The sequence below is a fragment of the Teleopsis dalmanni genome, chromosome 2 (genome assembly GCF_002237135.1).
Source record: "Teleopsis dalmanni isolate 2A chromosome 2, ASM223713v2, whole genome shotgun sequence".
NCBI lineage: Eukaryota > Metazoa > Arthropoda > Insecta > Diptera > Diopsidae > Teleopsis > Teleopsis dalmanni.
The window spans coordinates 171909548-171923988 of record NC_051847.1 but is presented as its reverse complement, the minus strand read 5'-3'; the positions used below and the strand labels follow the sequence as shown (position 1 = coordinate 171923988).

The window sequence follows — 14441 nt, the reverse complement described above, 5'->3', positions numbered from 1 at the left end:
CTCTATTTCTTATATACCAACGTTTTTCTCAATTTATTCTAATCCACAAATTAGCGTTTTTCTTTTGCAAGAGGCTTAAATAAATTATCCATAATTTAATAAAAAATCCATTCTCGACTCAATACAAGCTTTGAGATATCATATGTAGTATTATTTTATACCGAGAAAAAAGAATATATTAACAAAATACTTTTATAAATATCGGCTTACTATTTAGTAATCTAGTATTATACCATCTGATAGTTAATACTTTATGAACTCTGTGAAGAAACCTGAACCATGGGTCTTGTATCCTTGTTCAAAAGATTCTGTTTTAGAACTTCATTCTATTCGTTTTCTGATGTTTCGGTTATTAATTTCATTCACGTTATTCCGAAATAGAATTGGTTAATATATTATAGAAACGATGGAGAAACCTAATTTAGATATCATAGATATTATATTTAGTTTTCAACAAAACAAAAAAGCATTTGCATTTGAAATTCGATAGCTACACCTGTATCTTCAAATCATACTATTAAATGTAAATCCTATTAAGCATTAAATTTATTATATGGAATAAGTTTATGAGTTTGTTAAATTCAGGTTAATATATAAATATTTTCTGCCTTGAACTTGTGTCTAGAAACAAAGAATTTTATTTGCATACGTATTTGCATTTGAATAATTTATTGCAAAACATTTTCAAAAGATAGACTTAATAAGCTAAAAGGTGTGCAAATTTTGAGACAATATTAATATAATGTATGCAAAATAAGTCAGAAATTTTTAAACAAGTTCAATAAACTTCAGAGTTTTGTTTTTTAGCATATCTAAAAAAAAATTTTCTAGATTTAACAAAAATCTACATTTACTTCTAAATGTATATATTTGTTACTTTTTAAATACTTTTTGCATGACGATATTTATGGCACCTTATAAGTTAATATGTGTTAAATTATTATATGATTATGATAGGTAAAAATGAATAACTTTATTTTACTTATTATTTAAAGATTTTCTTTGTTTTGAGAAAAAAGACAAGTCAAGTCACAACGCTTCATGTAATTCATCATGGTTGCATGCCTATGTCGGTATGGTTTGGCGTTAAATTCACACCAGGTAAAATAACACTATTAACAAACACTATAATCCTTAATTGATTACACTATAATAATAATCTTTTAATTAAACGCTTAAGGTGGTCATAGTACATTCTTTGGTCTGCTTAATACATTTGTACACATTGTTATGTACACGTACTATATGTTCTCGGCCATGGGACCACAATATCAGAAATATTTGTGGTGGAAAAAGTATTTGACCACTTTCCAAATGGTAAGTATATAAAATAGATTTTAATTTATATATGCAATAAAAAATATAATTTAAATTTATTTTCTCTAGGTTCAATTTATTTTGATTATGGTACACGCCTTCCAATTGCTTTTTATCGATTGCAATTATCCAAAGGCTTTCGTCTGGTGGATCGGTATGCATGCAGTTATGTTCTTCTTCCTATTTAATGAATTCTATAAGGCAGCTTACAAGGGTCGTCGCACGGTATGTATCACGTAACACGTCATATGTATGCTGTCATCTTATGTTGTTTCTGTTATTCGTTGTTATATTTATCTGTCATTATATAAAATTAATTTTAACAATTTTTTTTTAAGTTATTCGTTATTAAAATAAAACTAATAATAATTATTAGAATCCTAACAAATTAGAGGAGTATATCTCTATGCTTAGTAGATTTTTACAAATTGTATTACTATTGCCATACGACAATTAAAGTCGGAACTTAAAAAATAGCATTTACTTCCATATTTGCTTACTTAAATGGCCACAAGAAGCCGTTACCGCAGAATGTCTTTTGAAGCGCCTCTACTGCATTCGTATCTTTGTAGACTCGTAATCTAACGCGGCTAGTGTTTCCTCAACTTGATCATTCCAAGGGGTAAACCTTTACACTTTCTTCCTCCAACTTTCCCTCCGAGCGCCTTTTTCGATGGAGCGTAGGCTTTGTTTATCGAAAGAGAGCTCTACATCCTAATTACCTACTGAGCATCTATTGACAATGGTGATTCTTCGTCTGATTTTTAGGTTGACATCATTGTTGTTTGTTACGGCGTTGTCAAGATAGATGAAATCCGTGTGAGTTTTGAAAGTACAGTCGCCAAATACCAGCTCGGCGTCCAAGCGACAAACATTTCTACCAATATCCGACATATACTTAGATTTGCCCTTATTCGCCGCTAAGCCCATTTTCGCATATTCCTTTTCGATAGCAACAAAGGTAGCTATTTATCATTACAACATTTATTTACTAAATGTTAATTTAATTTTCAGATTTTATCTTATTCTATTCTTTCCCCACATAATATATTTATTTGAGCTGAGTTCGTAAGCGCAGGCTTATTGTTTTTGTATTCATACAACCGCAAAAACTACATTAAAAAAACAATATATTTACAAAAGCAACGATGTTATTTTTTGTGTGCTAAAAATATTGTTTATACGTACAAAATTGATTATAGAGCGGGTAGTGCGATATATAAATTGCGATTCCAGGAGCAGTTGTATTGTTAAAGCCCGCAGGGATCTTATATGCGTTGCAAGTAAATTATTGTAATTTTTTTAAACTAAATACGGATTTTTAAGATAAGTATTTGTGTGAAAGGTACATTTATAAAAAAAAGGGTCCATTTAGAAATCAGAACATTTTGTATGTCTGATTTAGTTACTTTAGTAATTAATGTCGAGAGGTTTTTGATTATAAAGGCTTAATAATTGGTAATTCATACCTTATAGGATTGTTATCCATACGTCCATTCAGTTCTTACCTATGATTAATATAATTTCTTACGTAAAACCTACTGATGATTGATAAATTAAATATTTGTTTATCAGATTCTAATGAAATTCCCATTTCTATTTTGTATGACTGCAAACTAGAAAATTTCACATGTTTTTTTCACGACCTTACGTGATTCAGTATTCTTAAAATACCTTTTCTAGCAAACTCAACGTAGGTGAAATGTGCTTCATCATATAATGTTCACGTCAATTGAAAACTTGTATTTACTATTGCAATTTAAATGCTTAAAATATTACAAAAAAAAAATATTTTTGTTTGCATATTAATAATACTAATAGATTGCAAACAGCCTTCAAAAATGCTTCCAGCCATATTTTAACAACCACAAAACAACAAATTATCGCCAAAGCAAACAAATCGACACATTGCGTCAAGAAATCTTGTAATCTCAATTGAAAACAAAAGATACCAGATACCAGATACCAAAATCGAAATCAAAAAAAAATAAATTAAAGCTAAAATATTTAAGCCACGAAATTCCCACGTTGTGACAAGAAAAAATAAAACAAAAAAGACATCACTTTTGGCGCTCACCAATAAAACAATGGGAACAACGTCAGTCACACTCTTAGTCACTTTCATTGTTCAACCTTCTGTCACTCGTTGTTCATTTCGTCCCATCCGTCCATGATAATGAAAATAAGTTTATGAAATGAGTTTACCCACCTAACGACAGATAGCCACTAAAAAAAATTCTCAACCAAACCACAACAACAACAATGACAATAACACCATTGTTTATTGCATATTTAATTGCCAAAAAGTTGAGAGCATCTTATGTCATCGATATGAGCCATTTTTTATGCTGACTTGTTGATAAGCCCCACTCTTCAAACATAACAAATAAAGTAAATATATTAATGATTACCTGCCTGTCTGCCTACCGCACTGCTGTGCAACACCCAAAGCTACCAACAACAACACTGCAATAACCCAGAAAGCTCATGTAATTCGTTGGATTATTGCACACTTTTATTTCATTTTATTAAAAAATAATTTTTTTTCTTCTGTGAACCAAATTCATTAACGTGATTTCGCCATAGTCTCCCTGCCCGCGCAACATTCATGCGGTATTAAGGTAACTAGGTGAGTCTTCTCAAGCAATAAATGCTCGTGTGTGTGGTTATGTTCAACTAACATAAACACAGTTTTAACTTACCAATAGTACATTTGTCTGTCTATTCATTTGTTCGCCTGTCTATTAAAGCAGGACCGGCGCATGCGCGCAGCGCTCATTGTGTTAAGCGAGTGCATTAACACAAAAACAAATTAAATAAATAAAAAAATAAAATAGAAAACCAAAAAAAAGGTAATATAAGACAAGTGAAAGTTACTTCATACTTCATCTGTGGCTTTATTGAATATTACATCATTTCACTCGGAAAGCTATCAAATCAAATCTGCGCAGCATACTCTTCAGCAGCTTTCCTCATATCACTCAGTGATTTATACCGTTTTTTTTTATCAAATTAAAATTAATATAAAAAAACTCCACAAAACTTGCGCACACTTCTATTTGAGCACAAAGCGGCCTTTTATTAAGAGAAGCGGCTGCTTATTTAAGAGAAGCACATTTTGAGAGTTTCCAATTTATATTTAACTGTTTTTTTGTGAAATATTTTTTTGCGAATCATCTTCAACAATTCCTCTAGCTTTTATCAGCGGAAATGACTAAAATATTTCAAATATTTTAGAAGTTAAGTAATTTATTTTTAATTAATTTAATTAAACTAAGTAATTCATTAAAAAAAATGTACTACTATATTTCACTATTGCAGAGAAACAATCAAAACTTTAATAACTTTTCCAAAAATGATTTTATTTCAAATAATTTATTTATAATATTTTTAACCTGTCAAAGACCAATATATCTAACAAATGTCATTTTCAACCAGTAGGTATTGAACCTTTCTTTAAGGTTGAAACAACAACCTTTCTAGCCGTAACTATTTTATTTAAGCCGCGAAATTTTATAAGCTCTCCATGCAGATGCAGTATCCTCTACGAAACTATTATTGTACTGCAACAAAATTCTTAATAGGCCCCCGCCCAGGTAGAATGATAATACCTCCCAGGTAGAATGATACTTTTCTCGTGCAGAAAGATCTGCTTTAACTTAATTGAGATCAGGATATGATCATATGCTAAACAGTTATTCTTCACGCATATATGTATCAATTCTAAATATGTGCTCCAACTACAATTTTACCCCCTACAATGTTGCTGATCTGTTTTCATACGCCAACAATTACACAAAGTAGAAGCTAATTGATCTTTGAACCCTCCCACAGAATTGACTAGGCTTCTCCGCCTTCATTTTGGTTGACTTTAAATTAAATCTCATTCGTCCTCTAATCCAATCTCACTTTTAAAAGGTCCACTCCTCTTTGACTCCTCTTTCTTTTCGAGCAGCATATTTTGTCCGATCAACATATTTTGTGATTTACTATAATATCCATATAATATCCAATGTTACCATTTCTTTTATTTTTTTTTATTTTATTAACAGCATAATATATTAAAATTTTATTTATAACCAAAAAATATTTAATTAATAATTGTATTTCTTTTTATGTAATAATTATTGCCTGGCTTAATATGCATCAATCAATAAATCAATATGTGCAACGTTGAAACTATTTTTATATAACAAACTATGCATACACAACAACAAATATTGATAATTCAATTAATCAATCAATTCTTCAATTCAATTGAATAATCCACAAATCAATGCTTTCATTACCAATCAAACGCATCCGCATTTTCCTGCTTCACATGTTTTTCCATACGTCACCTTTGTGTTGTTATTATGTCTTGCACCTGTGCTGTGGTGACGATCATCGTTCGTTTTATGCTTTTGTGTGTGTTATTACACGAAAAAATTAAAGGAATACAAGAACTTCTTCATGTTCCTCTTGCAGCGTCGTGAAAAAGGCTGTGATAGCGATAGCAAGCCAATTAAATCGAATGGTTATGGACCCCTGAATGGTATGTGCATGATTATTGATGATCAACAAGCACAGCAAACAAGCACAGCCAATGGTCATGCTAATGGACATGCAAATGGCAAAGTCAATGGCTTAAAGAATGGCTACAAACAGGCAAATGGCAACTCTACCAATATGAATGGTAGCGCATACAAAAATGGCAGCACGGTGGCGAATGGACACAACACAAGCAACGGCAGCTCTAAACTACGCGGCGAATTACCTGCAACACTAACGCAGCGAAAAATACAAAAATAATATTACGCCGCTGCTACAAAAAAATCTAGGAAATAAATTTATATAAAAAATTATGCTATAAATTTTTCTATTATAATTTTATATACAATTCAAAAGAAAAACAAAGTTTTTGTAAAAGTTCAAGCAAGCAGCAATCATTTACAACTAAGTCTGTATATGTTTGCCTAAGGACAGCAATCAGAAGAAAATAAAAACAATAAAAAATTTGTATAGTTTTATTATTTAAAAGAACTTTTTTTTTGTTAATATTTCTTTTAACACAATTTATTCTTTATATAAAAAAAATTAAATTATTATTATTGTTTTTAAGCTGTCGCCACACTCTTTTGTATTTTTCTGTTCATCAATGTGTACAAAACTTAAATTTTATATTTAAAAAAATACAAGTAAATATAATTTATTTAAAAAAAAAATTATAAAATTATGAGAAACTTCTAGGTTAAAAAAATATATTTACATATATATGTAATAATTTTAGCAATTGTATAGAAAGAATTATATTTAAGTAAAAGCAATCCTAGTTACAGCCGCAAAGTTAGTCAAAGCTAATAAAAATATTTAAATAATTTTACATAAAAAGAAAATTATAAAATGTTTAACTTAAACTCTAAAATAATTAAATTAGTTTTAATTATTACAAAAAAAATATGCATTGAAAACTTGTTATTATATAAGTAAATACACCGATTCACTCATAAAGATCATACAAAATTATATATGTAAAATATAAATACATTGCAAATTTTAATTAAAAGAAAGAAAAAAACATTTTTATTAAAAATATAAAATAAAATCGTAAGCATAATTTGTCTCCAGATTTTGCACGTAAGAATCCGTGTTGTATTATAAAAAAAATCATGCATTGAAAATACAAATAAACCAAAAAATATACGCATTCAAAGAACATTTTCAAATACAAAGCAAAGCATTTTTTCATTAATTTATTAAAATTAAATATTGCAACAAATTATTATGAGAACGAATCAATATTAGATACAATTAAATTTAAAAGTAAAAGAACAATCCAAATATAAAATATTCATTATTGTATGTACTTTTAGGTAAAATCGGTATATATAATATAAACTAATTAATACAATTTAACAGTAAAGTAACTACTTTTAGTCATAAGTTCTAGGTATACAAATTTTGTATGCAGAGAAAGCCATTTTGGAACAGTTATCTTATAAATTTTATTATGTTTAAAATGATATACAAAACAAAAAAAAAACAAAAAATTATAAGGGCGAAAATGTGGAGTGGAATGTTTTTTTTTCAATAAATAACAAAAACGAAATTGTAAATATAATTTTTTTTATTTATTTCTATACGTTACGAAGGTAAGAATTTTAAAAAATGGTAAATAATGATAAAAGTTGTTGTTTTATTTAAAAATTGATTTTATTTAAAACGATTAATATTGTTGTTATTGAAAACGATTATTAATGTTTTTATTAAAAACGATTAATATTGTTTTTATTAAAAACGATTAGTTTTGTTTTTATTGAAAACGATTAATATTTTTTTTATAAAAATGATCAATATTATTGTTTAATTTTCTAGTATTAATATTGTTATTTGCACTAAAATGTAGGTCCTTTAAGAAAATGGAAAACAAATGTTTAACTGTTTTTAATCAAGAAAACTTAAATAGAAATAAATTATTTAAAAAATCTTTTATAATTCAAATTAAAGTAGGGACTAGAATTTAAATGAGCCTCACCTCTTGTGGTCCGGATGCTACTATGACCTAAACATAACGTAAAATAACTGGCCCCAAAATTGAAGCACATGGGCCAGAAATTGTTTTGAAACACCAGGATTAATGTTTAAATTAACTGCAATATACTGCAATATAATAATAATATTAAAAAAATGTCTTTTCTTTTGTAAGCATATCACAAAAGAACAACTGCTTATTTTAAAAATAACATATGAAACAATAACACTGCTGGCTAAACTAATAAGCAGTTCAAATCGCATGGTTGCCAAGACTAAAAATTCATCTATTGTGAAAGATATTCGTATTTCGTGTTGTCATTGTTTGTAACAAAAACGTTAGTTTTTCTATTTATTATTTTACTATTAAAAGGCATGAAAATTCATATTTTATTTACAATCATGTAATAAAAAATATTCTTACTAATAATTACAAAGAATTATTATTCATTTTCGATATTTTAAATTTTATTACATATTTTACATATATAAGCCTAACAAAATTTCCATTTAGTCCAGAGTTGCCATCGCAAGTAATGCTTATATCATTTGTTCTTTTGCGACATGCTTACAAAAGAAAAGGCCTAATGATGAAATTGTTAAATCTAAAAATTTAATTTTAAATTTACGTATGAGGAGTTGTTGAATTTTTAATATTTGGGGGCCAGGACTTCTTCATAAATACCAGCATAAAAATAAATTTATTGGGAGAAAATTTTTCAATTCAAAAATGTAGTTTTTAATCATTTTTTAATATTTGGACTAATCATCAGTCGATGTCTTCAGAAGCTATATAATGCTCAATAATATCGTCATCTGTATACAAGCTTGATATACAAATTTCATTGTCAAGCTCAATATAATCGTTAAGAGTAGCATCGGAAGTTATTTTATTTACTTTAAACCACGTTGCCAGCGACTGGCTTTTGAACAAAGAAGCAACATGAGAAAGAAAAAATTAAACACTTGGTTTGGAAAAAGCGACTTCCCTTAACAGCAAAATAGATTCATACTTAAAACAAAAATTCGATTTATAGAATGCACTTTCTCATATTCCTATTGGCACAGAATAAAATTTTAATTCGAGTTATAGAAGTTCGAGTTATGGAAGCAGAATTGTATGTAATTTGCTCTCTTGGTGCACTGTTTTTGGTTCCAGTTATGGAAGTTTGACTGTATATTAAATTTTTAAATACAATTAGTTTAGACTAATTGTATAGCACTATAGTTTGATTCTTCAGATATTTAAAGTTGTAAATTAATGATAATTAATAACATATCCAAAGTATAGTCTAACGCCACTTTTTTATATTGATCAAATTTTTATACTGATTATACAAGATCAGATATGTTAAGACATAAATTTAATCTACATATAGCTAAATGCAAAAAGTCTTACAGAATAGATGATTTTACAAAAATCGATCACTAAATCCCAATATTAAGGAAATTGTAAATGTGTAATCGAATTCAATAGTTCAATTATAAAGGATCAATTTTGGTATTAGGTTTTTATACAAGTGTAGACAATTCTCTAGGAGGTCCCTTAGACAACAAACAGATTAAGAATATGGCAAGCAATAAATTAATGATTATTATTTAGATCAATCGATATGTAAGACTTTTCCACATTATTGAGGTAGATCTAAGGGTCAATTATCCGGAATACAGGAGTGATTAGGTATGTATGCCTTAGATACATGCAATCGACAACAAATTGCTTTCACATTTTCCAGTACAACATAAGAGCACCGAGAAACCATACGGTCTACAACAGTAACAATATCAACTATTGAAGTTTATATGAAGAGAATAAAATTATATTTTGTATACTATATATATTTATATTTATGTATACTATTATATTTTATATACTTAATAATTGGCTCTATCTCAGTAATGTGATTCATTTATATAGTTGGTTTAAAGTTTGTTCATATATTCGCCTTTGTAGAAGAAATCGCCACAGTAGAAGAAATCGCCTGGAAACCTGCTAGTACTTCTCTGCAGCCTAGAACTTGTATATGTGCAATTGAAGCGCTTGCACGCAATGTAAAGTTGCCATTATAGAACTGTTTACCGTGATTGCTGATGAGTCTACTAATTATTCCATGAATAACAATATAGACAGCAAATAGACTGTCTATTAATTGCAGCTGAAGCGCTTTCCAAATATTATTTTATCTTTATTTTTTCATATTTGTAATTTATTATATATATTTATGTTATATTTTATATATATATATTTATATTATATTTCTTTTTATTTATATATTGCTGCTAACCGAGCATTCATGAAATAACTATTTTATTAATATTTTATGTATCCAATGAGATTTTTTAAAAAAATATAAATAAACTATTTTCTGTCCCATCATTTCTTTTTCTAATTCTCACATATAACGTCCCCTATTAAATAATTTGCCAATTTAGTTTGAAATTAAAATACAGTTCACATATTTAACAAAACGATATTAAATATTTAAGAACATTAAATTTATTTTATACAATTATTAATTTATTAATAATTATTAATTATTCAGTACTATACGAGTAAACTCATAATATTTTAGAAAATCATTAGTTAACATAATTTTCTTCTCACTCTCGTTTTATTTTAAATTTTTCTAACAATAAAGATTAAATTAAATCAAAACTGAAAGGATAGCGTTATATTGAACTTGTAAAAAATATTCAAATTAAAATAAAAAACCATAATCACAGCGTCAATGACCGCTAAATTCATTTTTACTTGCATTTCAAAATTTATGCAATCAAAACTAACTACTAAAGAATTAGGAATTATCGATAAAGTTTGACTATTATATTGATCACCATATCGATAGACTTATAATAATAATATATATAGCGCTCAGTACTTGTGCAGTATTATTTATATACAATTTATATATAATATACGCACTTTAAATTAAATTCTTAATAGTCTTTTGTGTTAAAATGACTTGAGCTAAGATAACGAGTATAACATATTAAAAGCTTAGTAAAATTTAATTATCGTTGTTTTGTGGCTTCTTTAAATAAAATTCCAACATATTATCAAGATCAGTTATGTAAGATTTGGGTTTCCTTAAATCTGATTCCAGCACACGTAAATTGCATGTGTAATCTTGAATATTCTTTAAATTTGTACTTAATTCATTTGCAATCTTTTTTGCCCGGCAAGCTAAATCGTCTGTAACTTTCTTAGTTTGTTGTACTTTACTAACGGTTTTATATTCGATTAATTCACCGTAATCCAATATATCCCATACGCCAGTTTCCATATTCCATGAAAAAAGTATACGACACTCATATTTATGTCGATGATAAATGCAATCTAATTTCCTAGAGCAATTAAAACAGTTTGTGCTTGAACATGGAAGCTGGTCTGTTGCAGCGAATTGAGCCATTAGCACACAAATAATAGTATGACTTAGTGGACAAACCTAAATTCAAAATAAAAGTTTACATTAGTGATTATAAATGATAGTAAGTCAGTACATACGTTAATTATTTCATAGGCCCAGTCATAAAATACATCGTAGGTCTTTTGATTCTTTTGACAAAGTGTACTAATCACATAATATGAAAATGCTTCCAAGTCAAAGGAGTGTTGAGTAATGACCACACTAGCGCAACAAAGCTGCTGATAAGTGGTTTGAGATATCATCTGCATTTCGGAATAACAGGATCCGTGTACTTCTACTGGCAATGAAGTATGATAACCAGGAGAAATACAATCATCTAAATAGATAATTTTTAATGATGCAAATATATAAAAAAAGCGGTATTTTACCTTCTTCACTTGTTATAACTGAAGCAGCATCGTCTTCCTCGACATAGCGTCTTTTAAATTTCTTAGTGCAAACTGGCTTTTCTGGCATAGAACTGCCTTGCAAAGGAATTTCCACAACGCGATATTCTTCGCGTCGTGGTGAAAGAAATGGTACGCTACTGTTTGGAGACATAGAGCCGCTTAGATCCATGTAATTGCGTTTCGTCATTGACACTTGCAATGGCGAAAGTGTACCTAATGGTTTGAAACTAAGCATTTGTTGCGTAGCTTGCGAAAGTGAGTGTGGTGGTGGTAAATGGCTGCTTGGTGAGCGCATAATACTACCACTTACCGGAGAACTACATGGAGGTGAACGAAAACCTTGTTGTAAAGATATTGGAGATGCTCTGTGCAAAGGAGGAGGAGTACAACGTCGTGTCTCGAAACTGGATGATGGTCTCGGCGATGATGATGGAGAGGCGCACGGAGATGTATGAAAATGATAGTTTGTGGGTGAAGGACGGTGATATGAATTGCGACTATTGCTGGTGCTTGACAAAGCACCACTTAAAGGTGCACTATAAGATTTACTTGCTGAACGCATTTTAGTAAATGGAATTATGTTTTCGGAATTGTCTTCAGAAAACTCATATTTTTTATCAGCCAAACGTCGTTTACGTAATATAGCAATTTTTTCACAAAACTCATTATCTTCAGAGAATTCATATGCATTGGATTTATCAGCAGAAGTAGTGGACGTTGATGTAACTGCCTAGTTAGGAATTGATTTAATTGTTAATTGAGCTTAATTATTATATTATTATTATACTTACTTGCATATCGACTGTTATAACACCATTACGATAAGACTTCGTAACAATTCGATGATTGCGCCTACCACTAGGTTTGACTAAGTTAACTTTTGTTGGCATCAAACTCTTGGGGCTCGATGTAGTATTGATACTACTCGTTACAGCCACACTACCAGAAGTTGAAGTGGAACTGCCACTACATGTAAATAGAATTTCATCGTAAGATTTATGTGAAGTATTTGAATTGTTTCCCTCCATTATTCTCGTGTTGCGTTGTTGTAAATCGTTATTGTTACGACTACCCGTTGAATGTGTAGAATCTGTTTCTACATCGCTAAAATCGGCAGTAATACTATCCAGAATATTATGTTGATTGTCACAGCCAATTATTTCATCTGAGGAATGGACGGAATGCCGGTCTGAGTTAGACTGAAGTTCATGCGATAAACACACTTTTTGTGCTACTGAAGGCAAAGAAATAGTGTTCAGACACTGTATTGATAACTGATTCGTATTGGCTGGAGGAGAGTCCTCCAAAGCAATATGTAACATATGTATAAATCCATTAGCTAAAATTAATATACGCCCAGGGCAAATCAAATTTGTGTAAGAATCAAATTTTCGATCAGATTCTGTGATTGAGTATTTCGTGTGTACGGTTAGATTACACTTTAAACATAAAGCATAACGTTTAAAAGCTGTTAAACAAAATTGTATTAAATAATTAATACAAAATTAACAATATTCTTACAGTTGCAACTTACCGCCTTCATCAAATTCTCGCAATTTTTTACAATCTAAACAGCCAAGTTTAGGAACTTTAACGTATGTAATATAAGACTCTTCATTTTCAGCTTCTGCAGCACCATGCACAATTAGCACGCGCGGTTCGCTACATTTCCACTGCGTCATGGTCACCTTTTTTATACTGTCGACTCCTCGATTGTTGAAAAGACAACATTTATAAAAAGTACGGATTGGTTGGTGTGGTTGATATATCCAAAAATATAATCTATTAAAAATGAAACAATTTAAACCATTTTGTTTTAAATTTAACTGAATTTAAGAAACGTAATATTTACGTGTATTTATAATTCAAATTGAAACTGTAAGGATGAGTAGCATTCTCTTTTATGAGAACCTTATAACTCAGCAGAAAGTTTCCACACGAACTTAGACCCATAAATACATGTCTGTTGGAATTACAAATATTATATGTTTTTAGAATATTTTTTTAGTATTATACCCTTGCACGAAACCATGTGGCACAACGTCCTTGAGGCAAAATCTTAACCTATTTGGCACTTCATTGTAAGGTGGTACTTGGGGGGTAGTTCTACTGTACTGAAAGTTAAAAATAGTAAAACATAGGATTTAATTAAAAATTAAATATTTATTGCAACGGTTTGCTGTTGTTGTAGTAATTAATTGGGTTACTAAATAAGTTTAAAATTAAACTCACTTCTCGATTTCTGAGCATAACACATAGATTTTGCTGTCGCTGTTGTGATCCCTCAGTATTGAATTTCAGTTCAGAGTGGGTACTTAAGTCTGAATCTGAGCAACTATCAGTTGCAGTAGTAAAACTTTCATCGTCATCTTCCGACGAGGAGGCCGATATTGATTGCGTATAGTCATTTGTACTAAGATTAGCGTCCATGACTAAATACAAAAAAAGTTATTAAACAAAAAATAATTAACTAATTTAAACAATATGTAAATGGTTTTTGCTTAATGAAAGACAACTTAAACAAAAAAACTTATAGCATTTTATAATAAAATCTCTGCATCAGATTCACTTACAGCAGCTTAGCTCCCCAAACTATCTACAACAGCCGAAAAATTTCAAAGCAGTAAGATAGAGCGGTGTTCACCAACTCGTGCACATTTGTTAGAGAAAGATGGAATGAGCAACAATATCGTATTTGACAGGTAGTAAAAATATGAAAAGAAAAGCAATATAAACAATCTGTAAATAAATGGAAGTAAAGAAGAGATGCACTAACAATTTTTGACATTTGATTATT

General features: G+C 29.4%; 2 protein-coding genes across 5 annotated transcripts in view; one reads left to right on the top strand and one right to left on the bottom strand.

The window, feature by feature from the left end:
- The window catches only part of LOC119686071 (elongation of very long chain fatty acids protein AAEL008004-like), a 76939-nt gene extending 70586 nt beyond the window's left edge, over window positions 1-6353 (top strand). For 2 of the 4 annotated variants that reach the window (XM_038100527.1, XM_038100528.1), the window contains exons 7-10: window positions 996-1101; window positions 1181-1317; window positions 1387-1542; window positions 5752-6351. In XM_038100527.1, the coding sequence (XP_037956455.1) occupies window positions 996-1101; window positions 1181-1317; window positions 1387-1542; window positions 5752-6108 (756 nt within the window). In that variant the 3' untranslated portion in view covers window positions 6109-6351. Of the gene's footprint in view, window positions 1-995; window positions 1102-1180; window positions 1318-1386; window positions 1543-5751 lie in introns of all 4 variants that reach the window. The other 2 variants (XM_038100531.1, XM_038100529.1) reach the window with 2 other exon arrangements.
- A 4396-nt stretch (window positions 6354-10749) lies between these two features.
- LOC119681389 lies at window positions 10750-14400 on the bottom strand. The gene is made up of 9 exons (XM_038094565.1): window positions 14218-14400; window positions 13877-14076; window positions 13661-13758; window positions 13497-13607; window positions 13179-13426; window positions 12436-13112; window positions 11624-12374; window positions 11333-11571; window positions 10750-11273 (listed from the first exon to the last, which is right to left on the bottom strand). The coding sequence occupies exons 2-9, from the start codon at window positions 14072-14074 to the stop codon at window positions 10836-10838; spliced, it is 2760 nt and encodes a 919-aa protein (XP_037950493.1). The 5' UTR covers window positions 14075-14076; window positions 14218-14400; the 3' UTR covers window positions 10750-10835.
- Between the last annotated feature and the right edge of the window lie 41 nt (window positions 14401-14441).